The sequence below is a fragment of the Triturus cristatus genome, chromosome 7, assembly GCF_964204655.1.
Source record: "Triturus cristatus chromosome 7, aTriCri1.1, whole genome shotgun sequence".
NCBI classification, from domain to species: Eukaryota; Metazoa; Chordata; class Amphibia; order Caudata; family Salamandridae; genus Triturus; species Triturus cristatus.
In genome coordinates, this window is record NC_140590.1 from 559,883,435 (window position 1) to 559,909,818 (window position 26,384).

Genomic DNA, 26,384 nt, shown 5'->3' on the forward strand with positions numbered 1-26,384 from the left:
AAACTTTCCTAGATATTTGGAATGAGCTTACCAAAGGAGGAAGGGCCACCACATCCCCATCACCAAACCCTCCGATACACAACAACCCACAGTTCTAGTTCTACACCTGGAACACTTCAGATGCTTGAGGAAGTGTGAAGGCATAACTCTATCAGATCTGTTTAAAGTCCAAAATAAAAAAATACATTGAGAAAGGACACGCCACTACTCCCTCCAAACAAGAAAGCACCTGGAAGAAAACTTGAAACCATTAAAAAGAATTGGGCTAACCCATTTAGGCCCAAGGGGCCTAATTTCAGACATACACAAATATTAGTTGAAAGTGTAGCAAAAGGGAACTGCAAATAACAAATATGCTGGTAAACCGCCCATAATAGACACATCACTGGCAAGTTATGGGAAGGAACACGGGGAGATGTACGAAATCACTACACAGCAATAGGATTTAAGAAACAGTTTACAAAGTACTGTTACAAACGTACATGACACCCGAGAGGCTACGCCTCATTTACCTAGAAACCTCTGACAAATGCTGGAGGTGTGAGCAGGCAATTGGGACAATGCTACGTATATGGTGGGATTGTCTGAGAATTAAGACATATTGGAAAGAAAATCTGAGTTGAATAAAAGCGGTTCTGGGATACCCTATTGCTTATGACAACAACATTGTGATCTTGAGAATCTGGATGAATGAAACAAACCATATTCAACATCAGCAGAGACCAACACTTTCTGCAAATGACTGGTGTAGCTAAAATACTAATTAGTTGTGCTGAACATGTCAGGCATGGGGTACAGAAACTAGGCCTGGGCCAAAATTCCGTTCCGCTCGCGGAAATTGTGATAATTTGACATTTTCGTGTTCCGCGGAGAGCGCGAAAATGTCAAAATTTCCGCAACCCGCATTTTACCGGAAATTTTTTGCTTGCTCGCGCAGTAATCGCCTTACTTGAATCCCCGCGTTCGCCGAAAGTTTTTCCGATCGAGTCGCATTCTCCACGAGATGATGGATTGTTGGTAGCCATTTGCACTGTCTCGCGACAGTTCGCGCCCGCAGTAACGTCATTCGTCGCGCGATCACGTCTTTCTTCTCGCGATCATGCACCGCGATACAAGTGAAAACAAGATGGCCGCGCCCATGAGCAACCGCATGGGTAAATTGGCGAGCTGCGACCACGCAGAAAATACTGCGAAAGGGCGGGAAAAAAAACGTATGCATCTTCGCCATATTTCCGTGTGTTTGCGGAGATTAACATTTTCGCGATAATTTGCGAAAGTGAATTTCGCAAATTCCGCCCACCCCTAACAGAAACACACCGACTGCTCTTCGGATCTGTAATCAGTCAGGTTCAACGTACAGATGAATTCAATCTGCCACCAAAAATAAGGTACTTTAAATAACGGGTAGCCAGCAAGCATTTAGCTCAATGGTGCACTGGTGAGAAACAAATGCATTGTGGACCATTCACAGTATGTTAAAATCAATGTGTTCTTTGGTCCCTCAACCAGTAAGGAGTTTCTATAGTCTGGGTGACGTGGTCAGTCTTCTTTATTTACATTTCTCTAATTAGGCAGGACCCGACAACAGTTAGTATATGTGAAATTATCTGGTATATTCAGTAGCAGGCTTGCGTGGTAGAATCCCGACTACTTGCAATGCAAAGAACAAATTCAAATCAAGGGGAATCTTGGGTTGCAGACTACATATTTGGGGAATAGGATCATTCTCGTAGATGACGGCCACTTTATGGTTTGTAACCCAGATTTATAGGCCCCCGGAGTACCATCTCGGTATTAAAGGTGCTCGAGCATCACCACTTCATTGAGCCGAAGTAGTTTAGGAGACAAAATGCTACTCTATGACAATCAGCAGCACTCTTTTACACTTTCAGGAGTAGTTTGATGAGGTCAGCACGAATACTGAAGCCAATTTCACAACTACTGAGAATCTCCAAGAGTGGGGCAAAATAGTTGTTAAAGAGAGGAAGTTTTAAGCTGATGCGATCTTTGTGGTTACTGCTATAATGACGTAAACTAAGGAAATACACCAACAAAGTAAGATATCACAGCCCACTGCTAAAGGGCACAAACAGATCAAGAATGACAAGGGCACATGATCTTAGACCGTACACAACTTCTCCTTCGAACCAAGGAGAGCACTTTTATCGGCATGGTGAATGTAGAAATAGTAACTCCACAGTCCTGCAGCATAGTGCAAGAGGATTAATGCTCAGTGACCAATTTCGAAGGCTATTGCTGAGCAAAGGGATCTAGCAATAGGTCTAAAGTTTATCAGGAGGATTAGGTCAGCTGTGTTTTCATCTTACTCAAAGAAGTGATTATGGTGTGCTTGAACCGATAGTGTATAGGTAGGGAGGTGGCTGTGAGAGGATGATTACGAGTAAACTGAAAAAATATAAGACTTGATTTTGTAAGTCACAGTGCTACTTCCGCTGTGATTTTTAGTAGTCCCTTAAAAATCAAACAAACCCCTATAAAAGCATACATAGACAACAATGTGAGACAATGATATATGCAAAAGCTCAATGAAAACGGGTAGATGCAGTATGAAACCTCACACAGATGTACTCAGAATCTTCAGACACATTCAAATATAACAAACGATAAAGGAGCACCTTTTGTACATATAGTAACTAAAGAGTATTCTGTGAAGGTAAAACAGTTATTTCAGCAGTATGACTTGATTTGTTTTAACATCAACTAAATGCATTTAAAAATATTAAATTCAGTAAAATGCTAAATTTGAAGCACTATGTAGCTTTTTGGGTCATTTTTGAGGCACAGATGGAGGGGAGTGGTTGTGGGGTAGTCATTTGTAGCTGTTCAGATGTACGACATTATTTTCCTTGTTTGCAGACAAGGTACAATAAGGTATTCAAAAGCATGCACTGCTCAGACAGCTGCAGTGCTTAATTTGTAATCAAAAACAAAAAAACTAAGCGCCAGAGCGCTTCTTAGGAGGCCACTGCAGCTTGCACAACCCATTGCCCCCATTTCAGGCCACCCAAAGCTATAAGAATGGTGTGGATGGTAGATACTATTTATTTTAATGTACAATAAATTATTAAACAATATTGCTGTGCTCATCTCAAAATTAGGCAGACAGCGCCACCATGTGGTGGACTGTCATTAGTGACAGTGTTGAAGATTAAATGACAATGCTCGGCACCGGAAACCACCGGCTCAAATTAAGCACTCCAGACAGCCATTGCATTCACCAGCACTACTGTTACTTAATATATTCAGCATGAGCTTGAAAGCCAGACCAAACACATGGAGACACAGTAACAAGAGACTATAGGCCCGATTCAGAAATAGTTTAAGTATGAATATGCATAGCTTACTCCTGGACATTCAAGAATACACCGCACCTGCTCAGAGAAAATCTTTCTGAATCACGCACTGTTAAACAGGTGCAATTTCCAAGGAAAATTAAAGGAAAATGGAAAATGCACTCTCCCCGACAATCACTTCTCATTAGATTAAAGAGAGAATGGGCAGTATGGGATGTCACCTACGCAGTGTTTCAAATATAGGCAACTTAGACATGCTCTGTCCCGCAGTATTGACTCGGATGAAGAAACCAGGGAAGAATCCCCATTGGAAAGGGGATTGTTGGAGGGGTAGGTTCAACACATATTGATATCTCCAACTTATGGTGCACTGTTGTGTAACACCCAAGGCCCATTGATACGCCTCAAGACCAATTGGGAAGGCGACCCGGGGGAAATAGACGACGAAGACGGACAGGAGGTGCTAAACTTTCTAGCAGAAGGGGTCAATAAGGCTAGCTTTAAATTGATTCAACTCAAGGTACTGCATAGGACGTACTACACCAGGACATTACTTCATAAGATAGGGAGAGCCACGACTCCCCTATGTCTTGGGAAATGTGGGACTAAGGGCACTTTATTTACACCTGGAGGGACTGTCCAGCGATGCGCCCATTCTGGGAACAGGTCTCCAAATCATTAGAGAAGGCAGTGAGGGAGTCCCTTGGTCTGAGCCCAAAAAGAGATGTTGCACAGAAATGGGGAAGTGAATTGCCACCATCCTTCAAAGACTGGTAGAGGGGCATGATAAGATTTAAGATTATAGGAAATGGAGGAGCCTAGCGCTTGACCAAGATGGCCGCGTGAGCTTTGAGCTCCCGAGACCCTCGTGCCCTCCGTCGTCTATCCTGTATATAATCCTGTTTGTATGCATGGCATCGTGTAGATGACTTGTCAGGGAGGCGATCGATGCCACCCGAGGTCGAATCGCCCACCGGGAACCAGAGTTATGCATGGCGGAAGATTGAGGCCCATCTCCGAGGGATGCCAGGGGCTCGAGTTGGCAGGATGCCCGACCTCTAATTGAACAACAGCGGCCAGGCGAGGTGTGAACTGCCGGACGGAGGTCCCTATCCTTTCACTTTCACTTTCTCGCCCTTTGTCTGCCCAGCCCAGGGAGTGCTCGCGTCTGCTTTATTATCATTTGGACGCTCTGCATGCCACACTGGCGACCCATCGTAAGACGGAGCACTCCTGCTCTCTCTCGCTGAGAGAGGGCAGTCCTGTTTGACCCGACCTGCTCGAGCCCACCATGTCGGGCAAAGCAGAGGGGGATCGGCCGAAGCCCAAGGCCACCAGGCGGGGAGCCTACACTCAAGCCAATAACATGGACCGCTATGCCCAGCAGAAGGGGTCACCGGGTGCACCGAGCCAGTCCCCGGATACACAGAAGACTGCTTCACCCTTGGCCCCGGAGCTCTCACTGCAGGATGTCATGGGTGCACTTGACGGGCTGCAGACTTCGATTGGGAGACAGTTTGATGCCCTGGCGCACAAAGTGGATACCATCTTGGTGGATGTTAATCTGATCCGCGCGGATTTGGGCAAAACAAATGAACGGGTCAAATCCCTGGACATCAAGACCACGGGCCTCGCCGATGATGTCTCGGACCTGCAGACCGAGGTCCGTAAGTTGCGGACCGAGCATGATCTCGCAGCCCGTCGGCTGGAGGACTCCGAGAGCCGGGCCAGGCGCAACAACGTGCGCATTATCGGGGTCCCGGAGTCCTCGGACGAGATTTCAGTGGACCTGCTCGTGAAGGACTTGGTGCTCAATCATCTGCAGCCTAAGGGTCTAGGGAAGTTCTTCGCAGTTGAGCGGGCCCATAGAGTGCCTGGTGGGCGGCCCAAGGTGGGAGCCACACCGAGGCCGATCGTCGCCCGGCTCTTTCATTTTCGAGACCGAGACGCTATCCTGCAGGCCTCGAGGGGAACGGGCCCGGTCCCCTTCCAGAACGCGTCGGTGAATTTCTATCCTGACTTCACCCAGCAGGTACAGAGGCAGCGGCAGGGCTTCCTGGGGGTGAAGAGGAGGCTTCGGGAGAGGGATCTGAAATACGCCATGCTCTTCCCTGCCAGACTACGTGTGGTGTTTGAAGACCGAACATTCTTCTTTGAGTCACCTGCCATGGCGGATGAATGGCTGGACGCTCTGCCTCGACGACGCACGGAAGAGGACACTGCCGTAGACGGGGACAGTGGCCGGGATGAACAAGGTTGATGTATTCGGAACCGGACTGACTTTAGATAATGACTTGCAGTAAACACGGAGGTTGTGGGAGGACGAGGGGAGCTCTTTCCTCCCTTAGGGTACTTTTTGTAGATTTTGGGTTTGGTAGGGCGACAGGCACACTGCAAGTTGGGGGGGGCTTTGTAAGCTGCAGCAGGGGTGCAGGGTGGGGGGGTTTCCGGGATTTTGGGGTTGTTGTTGGGGGGTTTGTTTCAGCAAGGCATAGTGATTATTTCCAGGACTGTTCCATGGGGGCTCTTCGGGTGTGGGGTGGGCCTCTTTACGTTTGGGGATGGGGGGTAGGGGTTTAAGTGTTATAAGCTGGAATGTGAATGGTTTGGGGGATCGCATTAAGCGTGGGATTGTTTTGCAATTCTTGAAACGGTCATTGCCGGATGTCGCCCTGCTGCAGGAGACGCATCTTTTAGGTAATACGTGCTATGCCCTGAATAGGAAGGGTTATAAATTCATAGCTCATTCGGGATTCTCCTCTGGGTCCAGGGGTGTGGGCATCCTAGTCAGAGCCTCGCTACCATTTGAGGTGGACTCCACCATTGTTGATGATAGGGGGAGGTTTGTGGCGGTGGCGGGGCGGTGGGAAGGAAGAACTTTGGTTTTAGTTTCGGTTTATGTCCCGCCGGCCCTGCAGGCCTCCACTTTCACAGATCTGGGTAGGGCCCTGCTGGATCTCCCGGGGGGTATGCTTGTAGTGGGAGGTGATTTCAACGCTGTTGGCTCCGGCCTGCTGGATAGATACCCGCCCAGAGACACGGGGGGGGGGGGCTCAGAAGTGGCTTCCAGACTTTCTAGATACGCTTGGCCTGATAGACTGCTGGAGGCTCCGGCACCCCACACAGAGCCAATACACTTTCCACTCCGGGGCGCATGGTAGCCTTTCTAGGATTGACTACTTACTCACTCTGGCTGCGCATGCCTCATTGGTGTCTGAGGCCAGGCACATGGCGCGTGGCATATCTGACCATTCGCCGGTGTGGGTCAGGCTGGATCTGGGTCGAGAGGGAGGGGGAAGGGTGGCCCCTATCAACCCTTGGTATTTCCGAGACCCCAAGACGCGCAGCGCGCTGGTAAAGACAGTAGATAATTTTTTCAAGGACAATCAGGGATCCGTGGACTCGGCAGTGTCGCTGTGGGAAGCATTTAAGACCGTGCTGCGAGGGGAAGCCCTCTCCCTTGTAGTGGCTGCCAAGCGGCGGAGAGATGGCGAGGTTTTGCAGGTTGAGGAGGAGATCGCGGCTTTGGAGGGAGCGCTGGAGGAGGAGGTTACAGAGGCCTCACTGCATGAGCTGTGCTTGAAGCAATCCGAGTATAAGGACCTGGTGACGAATGCCGCTAAGACCCTCGGTAGGGAACAGCAGAGCAGTCTGTATGATGTTGGTGACAAGGCCGGGAAACTCCTGGCTTGGCTGGACAAAAAAGAACGGGTCAATAGAGTAGTGCCGGAGTTGACGGGAGAGGGGGGGAGAGGTGATTGTGGAACCTGAGAGGATTGTGCAGTGTTTCTCGGACTACTTCCGTATGGTTTATGCCTCAGTGTCGGACAGGCCGCCCGAGGACTCGCATGACCTCCTGCGTGATATTGCATTGCCCTGTCTCTCTGATATAGATAGGGACGATCTAGATGGTGACATAACGGTCGATGAGGTGGCGGGAGCTATCCGCGCGTTAAACTCGGGCAAGGCCTCGGGTCCGAACGGCTTGCCGGTCGACCTGTACAAGCTATTTCCGGATAGGGTTGCCCCTCACCTGCGCGCCATGTTCGTGGAGGCGCGGGGGAGTGGGGCCCTCCCGTTGGATCAGCGACTGGCGACGATTGTGGTTATACACAAAGAGGGCAAACCCCGAGATAAGTGCGCCTCATATAGGCCTATCTCACTCCTTAACGCAGAGCCGAAAATTCTGGCTAAAATCCTGGCGGCCCGGTTCATCAGGGTACTCGGTGACTTGGTCCATCCGGATCAATCCGGATTCATCCCGCACCGTAACACAGCGTTAAATCTTCGGCGCCTTCATGGTGTAATCGCCAGGGCGGGCACGCTGCATGAACCAGCTATTGTGGCGTCTCTCGATGCCACGATGGCCTTTGACACGGTGGAAGGGGCATATTTGTGGGCCGTGTTGACCAAGTTCGGCTTTGGCCACGGTTTTGTGAGCTGGGTGAGGTTGCTGTATGAGGGCCCTCTTGCGAGTGTGGTGGTAAATGGCCGGGCGTCGACTCCGTTTCAGCTTGGGAGGGGTACTCGGCAAGGTTGTCCCCTATCGCCATTGCTGTTCGCCCTCGCCCTTGAGCCGCTGGCTGCGTGGATACGCTGGCACCCGGATATACGGGGACTTAGATGGTCGCCTGAGCACGAGGACCGTATATCGCTCTATGCTGATGACATCCTGTTGTATCTTGCCTCACCCAAGAAATCACTTATAGTGGTCTGTGACGTACTCACATCTTTTGGTAGGAACTCGGGTCTCGTTATCAACTGGAGTAAATCGTATTTATATGTTCTTAGTGGCGAGGTTCCACCGATCCCTCGAACTTGTTCGATCCAGGTTGCTCAGCAGGGCTTCGTGTATCTGGGGATCTTTATCTCCATGGATTCTGCCATGCGATATGAGAGGAACCTGCTCCCCCCCCTAGCGCGCCTGAGGCGGGATGTGGAGGGCTGGCGGAGGCTGCCGCTCACTCTCGTTGGGCGTGCGGCCCTGTTCAAAATGATGTCTCTTCCCCGGTTCCTCTACGCGCTGCAGAATACTTTGGATTGGGTACCGGCCAACTACTTTCGGGAGGTCGAAGGCCTCCAACGAGCGTTGCTGTGGGACGGGCGGCCGCGAATAGCTATTGCAAAGTTGACGCTCCCATGGTACGATGGGGGTATTGCGCTTCCAGACATCCGACGGTACTATTGGGCCACCCAGCTGAGTGCGATTAATCATGGGTTTTATGGCCCGGCCCTCAGCCCTGGGTATGCCATGGACAGGTGGTTGCTGCGTGGTGGTAACTATTACAGGGCGTTGTATTCGCGGTCCCTGGACTCGTCCCTCACGGGGCCCACTGGTGTGGCGGTGCGTGTGTGGAAGATGGCAACTGACTCGCTGGGCTGGAAGGATAGGCTCACCCTCGCTACCCCGCTGTTTGAATCTGAGAGATTGGGTAGGCTTTGGCACACAAAAGGCTTTGACAAATGGGACTTGATCGGCATCTCCAGGGTCGGAGATGTCCTGATTAAGGGGAGGGTGAAGTCCTTTGAAGAGTTGCAGAAGGAGTATGAGCTGGGGCCATCTGAATTTTTACGCTATATTCAGGTGCGTCACGCCCTCCGATCAGTCCTCATAGAGGGTGAGAAGGTGCCTGAGTCCTCTCCTTTGGAGGACCGGGTCCTTGATGGTCATATGCCCGAGAGCACGATCTCGCTCATCTATAAGAAACTGATAAACGTCCGGGCGGATATGCTTCTGGGGTTGAGGGACCAGTGGTCTAGGGATGGCCTCGAGTTGGATGACGAGGATTGGCAGTCTGCCGTTTCCTCTCCTAAGGAGGTTGCGATCCCGTCGCGTCTGAGGCTGGTGCAGCTTAAAATACTGCATCGAGTGTACGTGACGGGGCCAAGGCTGGTTCACATGGGATTCTCGGAGGACGGCCTATGCAGGAGGGGATGTGGTATGGTGGGTACTTTCCTGCATATCATTTGGGAATGTGGTGTCATCACGGAATTCTGGCGGAGAGTCCATGCAGTGATCGGGGAGGTGACGGGCATTGCTATGCAGCCGGAAGCGCGGTGTTGTCTCCTGAATGTCTGGGGGCCCACTGATCACAATGCGGCGCAGACCCAATGGGTGACTCTGGGCAACATGGTCGCTAAGAGAGATATAGCGCGATTGTGGGGATCCGTGGGCCCCCCCACATTGACCGCGTGGAAAGAAAATATGGACTGGAGTATGCTAAGGGAGAAGACGGTATATTGCGCTAGAGGCCGCCCTCGGAAGTGGCACGCCATCTGGGGGCGGTGGAACCAATACAGGGGGGGAATTTGTCTTGCCCCTGATCTGGATCCCCCCGAGGAACAGCTTTCCTCCTAACCTTCTTTCCAGCTCAGTATGGTTAATGGACTTCTTTGGCCTCTGCTGTCCCCCTTCTTCCTCTTTTCACGGTACTGTAAATGGTAGATGATTGGGGTCCTGCCTCCCCTGGGGGGCTATCACCATGGGCATTCAGTGTTCTTGCCTTGCTGGGGGTTGTTGTGTGTTTTGTGTTTATTTAAAAAATGGAATCTTTGCACTCCTCCTTCACTGTACTGTGGACGCGTCTCTGTTCCTCTTTACCGAAGCTGCCGAACCTCCGGGTTGTCGGCTGAATAGCTGTGTCCAGACTTTTGAAAATAAAGGTTTAAAAAAAAAAAAAAAAAAAAAAAAAAAAAAGATTATAGGAAATGTGATCTATAAAGAAAGAGGCTGAGAAAAGTCATTCGAGATGATCTGGGGGTCTTGGGATGCCCGGTTCGATAGGAACTGACCGATCGACCATTACTAATAGTGTTAAAAGCAAGTACGTGCGAGGATACACGAGTGGGATGGGGACACAATTTATACTAAGAACACACGTACAAGGGAACAGAGCCAATCCTCCAGTTAAGATGGAGTAGACAGGGAATGCAGGAGGTACATCATCATATGGTAAGAAAAGTATTCTATAGATGTAAATTGTGGTGTATTTATGCTCTTGATTGTTATGTTTTGAAAGAATAAAACAATAAAAATAATTTTTTTTAAAAAGAGAGAGAGAATGGGCAAGGGTAAGGTGTGTGCTAGAGGATACTCGGACATCAACATAACCTGTAATAACTTCTTACAAGTTAGTTCTGAAATCTTAACGGGCTTCTAATAAGAAGATGTGACATGACTTTACAGATATTTTAGAAGACCCCATGTATTTTAACAACTAATACTAGAAGTTCTACTAAACTGCAAGAATGTGTGGACTAGTGCCATATAAAAAAAAGATAGGTAAAAATGTTTGTGTGCATTTATGTATCTAAGTATGTGTGTTTGTATACTATTCATTCAGCTTTCTCATTCATAAATAAGGATGGTACCCCTGGTTACTCCGCCTACCTTCTTCAGACAGTTCTTTGTTGAGGATCAGCTTCCCGTGCCTCAGGTAGTTGAGGATTGGCCCAAAGTAGGTAGGATCTCTATCAATTAGGTAAGCTCCCGTCTCATCCTAAATATACACACCACAAAGAAGCAAATGTTACAAAATGAATAAAAACAATTCAAATAAATGAAACAATAAGATAGCATTGCAAACAGAAAAAACATCAATTTGTAGCCAAAGGAAATAATAGCTACGCAGGAGTTCCAGGGTTAAATGCACGCCACATACAAATCACTCTTTTTTCAATTGTACCCTAAGAATACCAATTGCTAAAACTTTATCAAAGTGTAGGGTTTTATGTGATGTACAAACTGCAACACGTTATTTTAGTGTACAGGTTCGTACACACAACTGTACAAAATGAAGCTGTAAAAGGTCACAAGTATTTGATGATGGCGGGCTCATACTAACTTCACCAATTTAGTGACTTAACACCTTTTTCTGTATAATGTTCCAGGGTTGCCCTGACCCTTCTCCTCTAAAGCCTATTCCTTTGTATTTGTGGTCTAGTTAATCCCCACAGACAAGCCACTCTGGAGGCTGAACTATCATCATTCAGAGGGAAATCCCCACTGTCGATATCAAAAGAAATCCTGGAAATTCAGTATTAAGAGATGACAGAACAGTTGGTCCCCCACTGCACGAGTGACAAACTGCTTGATTGGGAGAAAATTATGCATTTGTTTGTGTTTAGACATTTGCTTCAAAGCACCTAGTAAGGATTTCATGATTGGGGAGTCGTACTGCGTTACGACATTTAGTGACTGGAATTATCTTTTTCTATATAATGCTTCCGGGTCTCCCTACATATTCTCTTCATAGCTAAAAACATTTGTGCAGATAGCATGATAAAGATCATCTCCACTGACGAACCATTGTGGTGGAGGCTGGAAAAACATACGCAACAGGGATCCAACTATCAAAAAGCAATTCATTGAAATTCAGTCGAGAGAGAGAGGACATAGAAGTTTTTGTACACTTAAAGCTTTCCTCACTGCACGAGTGACAAACTGATACCTTTGTACAGGGGGGGGGGGGGGGCACTTATGGTGTTTGGGCATTAGCTTTAAAATCACCTAGTAGACTGAATGGATGTTTCAGTAACAAATCCAGTGGCGCTATTATTTTTAAAATGTATGGTATTTTGTTTAGGTCTGTTGCACGCTTAATATTTTCTGCAATAATGTAGGTCTATGGCCTGCATGAAAAACATTTGAATGTCACATATAACTGCTAAATGCTTGACCTCTACGGTGATGCCTCTGGCCTCAAGATTAAGCGGTCCAAATCTCGCTTGGTTTATCTTAAATTAGATGAGGAAATTATACACTGACAATCTTGCCTTCCGATAATTTGGCTTAGCATTCAATACTTAGGCGTGCATTTCACCTTGGAAGCAAGCCATAATCTTATCCCACTGCTGGCCTGCGCACAGAGAGACCTCATTAGAAGGGCCAAGCTACTGCGTAATATCCTGGGCAGAGTAGCCTTCTTCAAAATGATGGTCCTGCCACAATTTTTCTACACCCTACAAAACTTTCCATTAATAATTACCCAAAGGTGGTTTAAACTAGTACGAGTAAATCCAACCCCACTGTAGTATCTTGATGTAATGTTATCACTGTTCCCCTTTATCTTGTAACTAGCTGCTCAGCCAGTGTGAGAGTTCCGTGTGGAATGTTGACTTGACTGGAATGCTTGGGTGCTGGAGTGGTGTGAGACAGTTGGGAAGATGGGCTGAGCAGCTAGCAGGCTGCTCCTGGTGGGGCTGTTCTATGGATCTAAATAACTTAATAAATATCATAAAGACATATCTCGGCTACGTCTGCTATGTCACCTCAACTCATGGAACGAGATTACTTCATTTGGTGACGATTTGGAGACTTATCCACGTTTACAAGGTACCTCGACAAAGTTTTAATATGTCAAGCCTTAAAGGAAGTTTAAAATTCTAAGCCATGGTCTTCTTCAAGTTGGAAGGATGTTACTGAAACTTGAAGCGCTGATGTCACATGGCGAGTTTCGTGATTCACTAATGAGCTCACGGACAGCACATGTTTATTTCCAGGAGGAAATGGTACACATGAGACATTGGAGAAAGTGTGGACAGAAAAGGCTAGAGTTCCACAAGATACTTTGGAAATGGAGCATGAAGAAACAAGAGAAACCGAAACAAACAAGAGAAACTGGAGCATCACGTCCTGCAGCCCCACCAGTGTCCATTACACCAGACAGCCCCAAGGCATGCTGTACTCACAAACTTAACATCAGTTGGTCCTTAAAGAAATTAGAGTGGTGTGCATCCTTATGCTCAATTATTTACTGTCTGGCACCTTAAAGGAAGTGGAATCGTGTGCTGCATCTTCTGCTACAGTTTACAGATTTACATCCTATCACAGTGTTGTGAGTTTCTGACAAGACTTCAAGTGTGATGTGATGTGTGCCTTACAGTCGACATTGCGACATCTGTCTCGTCTTCGTGGGATTAAGGAAATCTTTGCTGATGCCAAGTCCATTTGGTTAGTTTATTACAGATTGAATGCTTCCTCTTTTTGTGAGATGTCGTGCCAGTGTTTACTGCCGGAGTGGATCAAGTATGGTGAGGCTATTTTCGTCTTTTATTTTGTTTGAGTAATTGAAGCCCTTTTCCGTTAGTCAGTTAAGCTGCTTCAATTTGGTTTAAATCTTGTCTCGAGTCTCACGTAGCGCGCGCACACCTACCTGCATATTTCAGTCGCGCAGATCCATTCCCTCGAAGTCAACGTTCCGAAGTCTTTGTTGCCTGGCAACATGCAACTCTGTTTCTAGACGCTTTGGAGCATATCTACGCCGGGAGCCATTCGGCACGGCGTCCTCTATGTACCGCCATCTTCAGTTTCCTGATTCTTTCACTGTGTGCTCACACTGAGGTGATGTTGGGTTTTCTTTCAGCACGCAGTGTTCTCAGTGAAGACTCCAACTTACATCGTGTTGAGGTTTCATCGTACAAGTATGTGGGTAAAGATCCTCCTCGAGGTGAGCCATGGTGACTTTTGGCATCTCTGTGACGACTTTAGCTACTCAATAGCATAGTGTCGAATTATATGGAGCAAAGATTGTTTCTGCCGGCAAGCGTCGGACCAAACGTGCTCTACAGGCTTCTTTGGTTCATTCTTGGAGTGTATATTTTATTTTTCGGACACAAGTAATGTCTCTTCTGGTTCTTTAAAGGCACACATTATCACGTTTTAACATTATTACTATGTTTTTTTCCGCTCACATGTGGACATGCTCCTGAAAATAAGTGGTTATAGGCATTATTATTATCTGGTGGGTTTGTTAACTGGAAATTTGGGCGCATCATACTACATTTTCCTAAGGTTGTGCAACTCGGGTGAGAGGTCGCTCACCGGTGAGTGTCTTGTTGGCACAATGTTCACCAGTTTTAGGAAAATCAGTCTGCCTCCACATATTCTTAGAATTCAAGAGACATCAGTTGTTTAAACTTCACGCTGAGATTCTTGAGGTGTTTGCAACAAGTCACTTCACTGTTCTAGTGCTTGTAAGGGTTAGAACCTGTCAAATTCAATTCTGTGTACTTCCATTTACAGAGTTTTGTCTTGTTCAGCGGGATTGGTCCTGTGAGGCGCGTGACGTTTTTAAAGGATATTTCTAACTTGTCATGACTGAGGGGTTATAGTTGTATTTCTGTTTCTGTTTTACATCCTGCATCTCTTGTTTGACTAGTATGGCATCCTTTACTATTGTTGGGTGGATTTTTAGCCTCTTTTGTGTTTGGTGTTCTGATTTAGTACCACTTTCATTTTGTGTTGGTCGTGTAGCGTGTATCAGTCACTTTGTGCTGCACGTTGTCTTCTATTCTGTGTGTTAGTCATGCTGTGACTCACTTGTCGGTGTTTAGGGGGTGTTAGTCCCACCTAGGTTATTGTTAATGGGTGTTAGTCCCATATACTCAGAGTTTAGGGGGTGTTAGTCCCACCTACATTTTAGTGATGGGTTTTAATCCCATTTACTCCGTTTTCAGGCGGTATTCCATTAGGGGTAATGGGTGTTTGCCCCATCTACTCGGTGTATAGGGGGTGTTAGTTCCACCTATGTAATTGGTAATGGGTTCCAGTTCCATTTACAGTCTGTATTATGGGTTTCTGTCCCATTTTTGCATGTTTTTTTTGGTTGTCTTCCTTATTTCGGAATACCTTGATGGGTGCAGTCCACCCATAGTTTGGAGTATATACACGGGTGAGATCCACCCATAGTGTATTTGTTAGGGGAGTGTTTCTCCCCGTATGTCATCAATGTGTAGAGTACCTTTAGTCCTTTTCTACTGTGATTCTCTGCGCTTTGTTTCACATGTATCTCATGTGGTGTTTTCCTCACTTTGTTAGTGAGTTAAACATTCTTTTTGTGTTTTATTAAAGGAGGAGGTTGGTGATAGTTTCTTTTTATCTTTTCATCCTTCTTCTTCCTTTGTATAGTCTGGTTCCCTCTCGCGGTATGGTTTATTCATCTTACCCTTGGGTTTTAGACTATTTATTACTTGTGTACATTTTGTGTATAGTTGTTTTGAATTTTTAGTATTGTTTCTTTTATTTTCAATTGTAAAGAAGGAAGATATTGTAGTATCTTCATGTAATGTTATCACTGTTCCCCTTTATCTTGTAACTAGCTGCTCAGCCAGTGTGAGAGTTCCGTGTGGGGCATGTTGACTTGACTGGAATGCTTGGGTGCTGGAGTGGTGTGATGTGAGACAGTTGGGAAGATGGGATGAGCAGCTAGCAGGCTGCTCCTGGTGGGGCTGTTCTATGGATCTAAATAACTTAATAAATATCATAAAGACATATCTCGGCTACGTCTGCTGTGTCACCTCAACTCATGGAACGAGATTACTTCACCCACACATGGCATTTAATAAATGTATGCAATATACCCATGATAGCAGCATGGGCACATCTGATTTACGCTTGTATTATTGTGTATCACAATTCCTTGAGTTGAATGCCTAGCTGAGTGGTGGGAGAGAAGACCCAGCATTCCGAACTGAAGTTTCACTAATAGGCCGAGACAACTGAATGGAGTTGTAACATGCGTTCCCTATCACCTGCTTACTTCTGGAAGAACCTAGGTGGTTCTTCTGGCCTGGCAGTTGGCTTTGCACTGGATCAGATGGGACCAAATGCTTACACTAGAGACTTCCCTGAGGAAAGGGAAATAGCTCAGACATAATGCCCATCTAGAAGGTTTCAGCAGGGAGGACCTCATTAGGATCGCATAAATAAGTTATGTCTAGCAGGGTTTGCATACAAAGTCATTTCAGGACCTCCAGTCAGAGTCTGAACTCCACAGAACTCAAATTTGCAAATATTTGCAGTTCTGACACACATTAATATATCACTGAGCCGGGTAAACAAGAGATATCACAAATCTACAGATCCTTAGTCACTAGTGCCCTTGACATTTTTCTGGTGCTAAATGAGAGATGGGAATAAACAGACTATTATGGGACAACCCTGTAAGTTTAGAAGCTTGGGCTGATAAATGCAAAGGAAAACAAGCATTTGCAATGCAATAGGTCTCGCATTTATAAGAGTTTGAGCTATTGGCATTGTAAAATTACAATGCCTTTTATTTTTGTTTTGGTTTTAAAACAAATAAAAGGCATTGTCATTTACAATGTCAGTAGCATAAACTCGCATAAAAGCAGTGTGCGGCGTGCAGCAGTGTGCGGCGTGCAGCAGTGTGCGGCGTGCAGCAGTGTGCGGCGTGCAGCAGTGTGCGGCGTGCAGCAGTGTTTCGTGTAGCAGTGTGAGGCATGCAGCACTGTGTGGCGTGCAGCACTGTGTGGCGTGCAGCAGTGTTTCGTGTAGCAGTGTGAGGCATGCAGCACTGTGTGGCGTGCAGCGGCGTGCAGCAGTGTGTGGCGGGCAGCAGTGTGCTGCATGCAGCAGTGTCGTGCAGCATGCAGCAGTGTGTAATGCAGCAGTGTACTGCGTGCAGCAGTGTGTGGCGTGCAGCGGAGTGTGGCATGCAGCGGAGTGTGGCGTGCAGCGGAGTGTGGCGTGCAGCGGAGTGTGGCGTGCAGCGGAGTGTGGCGTGCAGCAGTGTGGCGTGCAGCAGTGTGTAATGCAGCAGTGTGTAATGCAGCAGTGTGTAATGCAGCAGTGTGTAATGCAGCAGTGTGTAATGCAGCAGTGTGTAATGCAGCAGTGTGTAATGCAGCAGTGTGTAATGCAGCAGTGTGCGGCGTGCAGCAGTGTGCGGCGTGCAGCAGTGTGCGGCGTGCAGCGGCATGCAGCAGTGTGAGGCATGCAGCAGTGTGAGGCGTGCAGCAGTGTGAGGCGTGCAGCAGTGTGTAATGCAGCAGTGTGTGGCGTGCGGTAGTGTGCGGCGTGCAGCAGTGTGTGGCTGCAGCAGTGCAGGTGAATAGTGACTTTTGTGAATGGTTGCGACTTGCTGCTGTTCACAAAATATATATACACACAACACATACGCAGGACGCTAGGGGCTGATAAAATTATAGATTCTCAGCGAAGTTATAGGATATGCTGGCAATAACTTAATATAGTGAATAAAATTAACTGTATAATCACAACTTATGGTTTTATAATTCTATAACTTGGCATATGAGATTTAAGGCTTAAAATATCTCCCGAAGGGAACAATTGTTTTTCTTTTGAAAAAAAGAGATGGGAGGCATGGGTGGGCTCAACTGTGGCTTATACTATTAAAATGTTTACATACTACCTACTTCACGCCTCCCTTGCCTACATGATTTCACTGTCAGGTAAGAACGGTGATTTGTTGTACATGTCCTTTCGCCGAATGGAGAGGTTTAATTGACTGGTGAGCAAAACAGAGAAGCCCATCTACAAAACTAGAGTAAGGCCGCACAAGGATTGTAGGATGGGGGGGCGGAAATGGTGGGATTATGACGATCTAGTGAGTGAAAGATACAAAGGGTCTTGGATGAATCTGGATAGTGTGATTGCACTGTATTTATTGTTATGTTTTTAAAATGGAAACAATACAAATGTGGTAATAAAAAATACTTTAGCAATATATACATGCATATGACGACTAATACTAACATTCTGGGTGCTTCAAGGAAGTAAAGTGATCTGCACAGGAAGAAAAGGGCGTTGCATAGGCGAGTCACGTTGTATAGGGTTAGAGAATAGGTCTATTTATTTATGGCTTCATTTAACATCAACTAGGCCATTTCAGAAGGCACAGCGCCTTACATCAATGAAGAGTTCAATTGAGAGAACAGTGTCAACAGAGGGGATATATGAGAGCATCAGTGAAGACATTCTTGCACCAGAGTTTATATTGTTATCTAAACCATGAACTGAAGTAATACTTTTAGCATTAAAAAGGGGCAAATGAAAATCATACAGTTACATGATCTACATTGTTCTGGTAAATCATAATTACACATTTAGACCGTGTACATTTAATGAACAGCTTTCAACAAACACATTTCTAACACGAGTGCTCAACAGTCGTCGAACTGGTGTTGAAATAAAAATCCAATATCTTGGCAGCAGACAGACATTATATTTGTATGTTAAACAGGAACATACATGCCCCTCAGCTTGAGGTGCGGGAGAAGACTCATTTTGTGACGTAACTTAAAGTGTTTTCTTAGTAAGAGAGCTTTCAGCCTCTTCTTTGAAAATGTAGATTGATTTTAGTTATTAGTAATTAGCCATGTTGAGCTACATGACTCAAAATGAGGGGTCAGCGGAAGAGGTAAGAGATGAAGTGGCAGACTGTAAGCAAAGACAAAAAAAGATAATATTCACAGAGCAGCACAGCAGATTCTGTCGTAAGTGTGGGTTTCCCGCTGAGCAGTCCAAAAGGAGACAAACTAAACTACGTCTTACTGACATAAAAAGTTATTACTGCCAGCTTATCTCTGTTTGATAGATCGCCTAGGAATCAGTTGTCACAATCATATAGCCAATCAGGGAGTGGGATCTAGCGAGCCATAACAAAACAAGAAAGCCTTCAGCTCCCCTTTATATTTGGCATGGTCCAACTGTACTGCTGTCTGGATCCCTAATGCAGATTCTTTTTGTCATAGGCAAATACAATCATGTGTGGGCGCTGTGACATAGGCCTATCTCATGGATTGAGTCTTGTTGGTCCGGGAGGGGCTCCCTAATCACTACTCTCATAGTGGTGGAAGGCTACCGCCTTCACCAGGAGCTAAACAGCACAAGTGAGATGGTGGCCGCATACTATGAAGTGATGTGTAGGAGTTAACAGGTCGTTTTTAGGTCTCACCTAGGTAGCGTGCATGCGCTGCTCTAGGAGGGCCTTTAGCCATCGGTCTTCACTTTTGAAGCACTGCACTCGTGCTTGTGGCAGCATCCACCTTGCGGGAGCGAGCAGCGGCGTGGCCACGTTAATTACACAAAAATAAGGCCGCTGCTCGCTCCCGCAAGGTGGATGCCGCCACAAGCACGAGTGCAGTGCTTCAAAAGTGAAGACCGCAGATTGCAATGCTGCTTGCGTGTGGCATCACTTGTTTTTCTCTTACCAGCAGCTGCTGCCGGTCTGGGTCGAATAACTGTGCCTCTCTCCTGATAACCTCTCTGCAACTTTCTTTCTAGTTTTACCTCACTCCGCAAGTGTCTCTTCTGTCCCTTCTCTAAACTCTTTGCAACCTTCTTGCCAGTAAGCCCTTCTCTCCATGTCCCTCTTCGCTCATCCTCTGCCTACTCGACCTCGCTCACCTCTCGGTCTCTCCTATCCATCAGTCCTTAGTAAGCCAACCTATCCCCTCAAAATCTCCTGCGGTCTGTGCTTCTTAGTACGTCTCTAACCTGTTGCCATCTCCGACTAGCCCCCTTCACAGCCTCTCTCTACTCTCAAATCTCAGACCTGCTAGTCAGGTTGTCTCCCTCTCTCCCGCCTCTCTTACCTCGGATGCCCCTTGCCTTTCGTGAGCCTGTCTCTCTCCTATAGGCACCTCCTGCCAGCTTCTCCCTACTCGGCCGGTCCTCTTCTGCCTGTCTCTCTCCTGCAGCCCATCCATCTCGTGATGGTCTCCATCTTGACACCTCTCTCCCCTAAGGCCTCTGTTGTGGGTGTCTTACGTTCCACTCCCTGTTCCTTCATTGATCAGTCCATTTCTCCCACCCGTGTCTCGTGTCCCTTTTCGTACTCTTTCCATCCACTACGTCTTTCCCTTTTCTCAGTCTCTTTCCCGGCTCCTGTCTCACTCTTTTCGGTATTTGCTTCCCCTCTTCTCTTTTGTGTCCCTCGCGCTCTTTTATCCAGCTACCTGCGCCAGTCTCTCCTCCGAACCTTTCTTTGTGGCTGTCCGTTGCCATGGAAGCTCGGTGTGGCCACCGTACAAAAGAGGCGGGGAGTGTCAAAGCTTACAGCCCAGACTCTCTCCGCTACAACGGTCCATGGTCCGCTGAGGATTCCATTCCCCGCATACACAACCTGCTTAGGATAATACCAGTCCATCCACAAACGGGCAGGGATTTGTGGTGTGTTTAAATCTATCATGTATTTTCCACCCTCACGACACAGACAGGTTGTGTTATGATTTGCAGAGGGGAATAGGGCTACATCACTTATACAATGTGTTATATTTATATTATGTCCCGTATGAAGATACTTCGTATTTACATAAACGAAATCCACGCGCTTATTTGCGCATGGCGCACTTTTCTGCTGAGTGGTGAAATACGAGTCCAGTATGGATGAATGGTTTATTAAAGTTTATTAATGTGCAGCGCATCTTTGGACTCTTTGAGCATTCGTCTTTTATGAGTCAAAAAGAATAAAGGTATTTGCTCAGGGTCACACACGTTGGTTCAGTGGGTAAGCTGGTGTTGAAATTAAGAGTGAGGTCTGTTTTCTTGGACATCTCTCTGTGTGGACTGCAAGGGTGTGTGTCGTGAATAATCCATTAATATGCAGCATTTTTTGTGCAGTGCTGGCTGCGGGGATAGTCCACTTCTAAGCACTCTATTCACTGTTAGCCCAGGCTGGTTCTCATTTGGAAAACTCGCTCTGCAGTTGACAATAAGAGCCAGTTCCTCCATTGGTAGATTTGCATTTCCTAAAAATAAAATGTCAGGTTTATATTGTGCAGACATCGGTTTTATCCGTAGGAGGCGCAGGGGAGGGAATACATGTTCTGAAAGAAACAGTAATGCGTCTCTTGGGACACTGCTCTACAACATAGCTTAAACATTCCGGCAAAGCCAATAGGTCTGGCAAAACACTTATATGGTCCCAAAGGCGAGACCTATTGGCTATGCCTATGCTTGTTAACCTTTCACTGGAATGAGGCCTGCCAGCTCATGCACCTTTTTTAAAGTTTCGCTGCTGTGAGGTTAACTTGCCCTTTAGTCTACATCGGTTGGATGTGAAGTGATACACAGTGCAGGAGTGGTGACTTTGCGCTGGATGTATGTGTGTCTGGGAAGGGTACATTACAGGGGTAAAACAATGCTATGCTGTGCAATGCATGCATGGTGAGAGATGTACTGGGTGTATGTATACCTGTGCGGGGAACCCTACATGAGAGGTGTAGTGCTTTGCAGTCGGTGCATGGTGAATGCATGTATTGAGTGTATGCGTACCTGCAAGAAGTACAATACATGAAGCGCATAGTGTTGTGAAGCAAGCACATGGTGAAGGTGTGTGATGGCAGTGTGTGTGCCTGCAAGTGGCGCACAATACAGAAAGGCTAAAGTACTAAGTGGTAAGCACAGTGTGAATGTGGTTGCTAAATCTGTGTGCCTAGGGTGGCACAATACCTGGAGGTAACAGTACTGGATGGTGTGTGTGCATACACTGAGTGAAAGTGTGCCTGTAATGGTTCACTACATGAAGGAGCCTAGGTTTCATTTTGGGAAGCACAGGCCTGCATGGTGAAGCCATCAGGCGGTAGAGGAATCCCTCCAAACAGATTAGTGTATTTCTGCATTCCTGTGAGCTGGGTGGGCCATACTGGAGAAAGAGAGACTGCCTCTGTACACTTGAAAGGGTGCTCTTTGATTCAGAGAGAGATCACAAGGAATGGGCCTGATGATGGAATCATAAAACGTGAGGCAGGGAGCCCAGGATTAACCTTATTATGTGCATATCACTGAGTGACATCCAGGTGTGACCTCTAGTCATTTGCATGGCCTGCGTTGAGGGACTATCACCTTTGAAGTCTCTCCTGCTGTGACAGATGGTTTTTCAAGAGGGAGAGGAGAAGTGTTCACTATAAAAGAAGCAGAACCAACATAAAACTTCAAACACCTAGACCCTAAATCCCTTTTCGGGTAAGAAATGGACTAAAAGAAAGGGAGTTGGAGACCCCAGAAACGTGTCATTTGCGAAGCAGCCAGATGTGTGAGGAGAGGAAGCTATGCAGGACTTCTGCCAGTGACTAGGACGGGGGGGGCAAAGACCTGCTAGTCTCCCTGCTGGGTGAATGGACATCACACAGGGAAACCAAGACAACCTGCTCTTGAACCTGGAGCATCCGGACCGGCCTGCTTGCATGCCAAGACCAATGTGCCATGTAAGGAAGAGGAGAGAGCTGGAAAGCGCAAGTTAAAGTGGGAAGTCCTGTAGAGTGGACTCCCGGTCCGAGGTGTTAGGAGACAGCTGCTGCACCCTTGCGACCCTTGACCCTGCTCCAGGCAGGTCACTCCCCCACGCCGCGACAGCACCACCTGTTACGCCATAAGTCTGCTTGCTCTGTATTGCTTGTTTATTGCTTAATTGTTCGTTTTTCTCCCCTTCAGTTTATCATTGCTTAATCTGTGCCCTGTGCCTTCCTTTGCCCTCTGTCCCCTTGCCGCTCCTACCCAGTCTCTCCCGCCGCTGTGCCCCCTGCGGCCTCCGCCCTCCCTGCTTGTACTGTATTGCCTCTGTTGAACTCTTAAATTGCTCGTTTCTCCTCGTTCACCCTTTGTTCTGTGCCCTGTGTATTGCCTCTGTTTAACTTTTAAATTGTTAATTTTTTTCTCCTTCACCCTGGGTTCCTGTTCCTGTGCCCTCCTTTGTCTTCTGTTCCCTCACCGTTCCTGCCCCGCTTTCCCGCCACTGTTTCCCCTGCGGTCCGCCCCCCCACTCGCCCATTCGTCTACTTCCCCCTCCCAGCTGCTCCTCCCTCCCACCTCCCCTTCTTATGGCAGCGGCTGCGCCTAACACAATCCCGTCTGCGCCCGTCCGCACCTGGACTGCGCCCAGCGCCAGAATCCCTGGCCCCCGCGAACCCCACAACGCCCGTCTCCCATATGATGCCAACATCCTCCTCGCACTCCACACCGGACAATCATGCACCTACTTCCTGGCCACCCCGAAGCACACCCAAGGACCCTACACCTGACGGAACTGCAGCTTCACCAGCATCCACCCTACCAAGCCACCCAGCGTGAAAGAATGCAACCACCTCAAATGCATCCTTCTCAACACCCGCAGACATGCAGTTGAACTCTGGGACCTACTCGACTCAACCTCCCCAGACGTTGCCTTCCTGACAGAGACCTGGCTGACCCCCTCCTTGGCACCCGACATTGCAATAGCCATCCCGGACGGCTACATGATCACCCGCAGGGACCGCGCCAACAGAGTAGGAGGAATCGCCATCGTCCACAGGAACAGTCTCAGAGTCTCGACCAACACTGACGACACCCTCATCACTGCCGAACACCTACACTTCCAGATCCACACCGATTCCAACACCACCCTCAGAGGAACCCTCGTCTACAGACCCCCCAGACCACGGCCACAGTTCAGCGACTCAATCGGCGACTTCGTCAGTACACACGCCCTCGCCTCCACAGACTACATCCTCCTCGGGGACCTGAACTTCCACCTCGAGAAAATCAACGACCGCAACTCCACCACCCTGATCGACAACCTCGGACTCAAGACAATTCGTCACCACACCCACACACTCCGCCGGCCACATGCTTCACCCCATCTTCTCCGCAAGCTCCCACGTCGCCTTCAACCACACCACCGAACTCCACTGGACCGACCATCGCTGCATCCACTTCACCTTACGGAAACCCACCATGCACCACCGCACCCAACAGATCCCCTGCCGCTGCTGGAGCAAAGTCACCGAAGACCAGCTACCCACCACCCTTGCCCGGAACCCACCCGCCGACCCCACCGACCCAGACACCGCCGCCCGCAACCTCAGACAATGGATCAACGACTGCGCCAACATCCTTGCCCCGATCAAGGAACCCTCCAACAGACACACCAGCAAGAAAGCAAACTGGTTCACGGAAGACCTCCAGGCCTCCAAGCAAACCTGCCGTAAGCTAGAGAAGAAATGGCACCGCGAACAGACACCGGACAGCCACGCTGCCCACAAGAACGCCACCCGAAGACACCATCAACTCATCAGATCTGCCAAAAGAACCTCATTTAAAGACCGCCTAGACAACAACGCACACAACAGCAAAGAGCTCTTCAACATCGTGAAGGAACTCTCCAACACCAACGACATCCCACCTTTGCAAGACATGTGCGACTCCCTTGCGACCTTCTTCCATCTCAAGATAGCAGACATCCACGACAGTTTCAACGTCACGACTGCCCCAACAACCACGGAGACCTCCACCCCCACGGCCACCAACCACACCGACCCCCTGCGCTCCTGAACCAACATAAATGAGAACACCGCCATCAAAATCATGAACACCATCCACTCCGGATCTCAGTCTGACCAATGCCCACACCACATCTTCAACAAAGCGAGCATCACCATCGAACCCCATCTCCGGAAAGCCATCAACATCTCCTTTGAGACAGCTACCTACCCGGAGAGCTGGAAGCACGCCGAGATCAACACCCTACTCAAAAAACCCAAGGCTGACCCCAAGGACCTCAAGAACTTCCGTCCCATCTCCCTGCTCCAGTTCCCGGCGAAGGTCATCGAGAAGACAACTGACCCGCTACCTCAAGAAGAACAGCATCCTGGACCCATCCCAGTCCGGGTTGCGCGGCAACCACACCACTGAAACTGCCCTCATCGCCGCCACCGATGACATTAGGGCCCTGCTGGACAACGAAGAAACCGTGGCCCTCAACCTCCTGGACCTGTCAGCCGCCTTCGACACCGTCTGCCACCGCACCCTATGCACACGCCTCCACGACGCTGGGATCCGAGACAAGGCTCTGGACTGGACCACCTCCTTCCTCTCCGGCAGAACCCAGTGCTTCCGCCTCCCCCCTTTCCGCTCCGAAGCCACCGAGATAATCTGCGGCGTACCCCAGGGCTCATCCATTAACCCGACGTTGTTCAACATCTACATGGCACCGCTCGCCCACGTCGCCCGAATGCATGACCTCAACATCATCTCATACGCTGACGACACCCAGCTGATCCTCTCCCTCACCAAGGATCCCCTCACCGCCAAAACCAACCTCCACGAAGGAATGAAAGACGTTGCAGAGTGGATGAAGAACAGCCAACTGAAGCTAAACTCGGACAAGACAGAAGTCCTCATCCTCGGCTCCACCCCCCTCGGCCTGGGACGACTCCTGGTGGCCGACCACATTGGGAACAGCTCCAACACCCACCGACCATGCACGCAACCTAGGGTTCATCCTCAACTCCACCCTCTCCATGACAAAGCAGGTCAACGCCTTCTCGTCCTCCTGCTTCAACACCCTCCGCATGCTCCGCAAGATCTACAGGTGGATCCCCACCGAAACAAGAAGAACGGTCACCCAGGCCCTCGTCAGCAGCAGGCTGGACTACAGAAACGCCCTCTACGCAGGAGCCTCGGCCAAACTCCTGAAACGACTGCAACACATACATAACGCCTCTGCACGCTTGATCCTCGACATCCCTTGCCGCAGCCACATCACACCCCACCTGAGAGTCCTGCACTGGCTACCCATCAACAAGAGGATCACTTTCATGCTCCTCACCCACACACACAAGGCACTCCACAACACCGGTCCAACATACCTCAACAGACGACTCGGCTTCTACACCCCCAAACGCCAGCTCCGCTCCGCCGACCTTGCCACAGTCCCCCGCATCCGAAGAACGACCTCCGGTGGCAGATCGTTCTCCCACCTCACCGCCAAGACCTGGAACACCCTGCCCATCCTCCTACAGCAGACCCAGGACCTGCTAACATTCAGAAAACTCCTCAAGACCTGGCTATTCGAGCAGTAGCAGCACCCCCGCCCTCCCCCAGCTCATTGAAACCCTCACGGGTAAGTAGTGCGGTTTACAAATGTCTGATTGATTGACCGATCGGGTTGTTGCCCATCTTCAGATTCAAATCGGTGACCCAGGTATGCCAGGAGAGGGTCGCCGTGAAGATAGCCATGTGTAGAGTGCAATGTGGGGAGAGTAAGCGCCTGTCAGCCTCTTTTTGGTGTACCCATGTGACTGGAGGGGCCCCTGTGGAAGATACTTCTGGATAACGACGGCCGAAGCCTGTGCAGAACCTTAGCGACGGCCCTTTTTACCAGGAGGGACTCCATGGTACAGATTACCGTGTGATGAGGGCCAGCACCTTGGTTGGTAGTGTTGTGGCAACTCCATATGCCAGGAGGGGATGCCAGTATCCAGAGTGCTGTAAGGATTGGGCCGCCACCTGAGATCTGTGAAGTCGTGTGACCCGTAGATCACAAGGAA

At 48.5% G+C, this 26,384-nt stretch overlaps 1 protein-coding gene across 2 annotated transcripts in view; it reads right to left on the reverse strand.

The window, feature by feature from the left end:
• Positions 1 to 26,384, reverse strand: part of KCTD2 (potassium channel tetramerization domain containing 2) — a 118,860-nt gene that overhangs the window by 68,315 nt on the left and 24,161 nt on the right. For both annotated transcript variants that reach the window (XM_085617059.1, XM_085617060.1), the window contains exon 2: positions 10,705 to 10,813. In XM_085617059.1, coding sequence (XP_085473185.1) covers positions 10,705 to 10,813 — 109 coding nt within the window. The remainder of the gene's footprint in view (positions 1 to 10,704; positions 10,814 to 26,384) is intronic.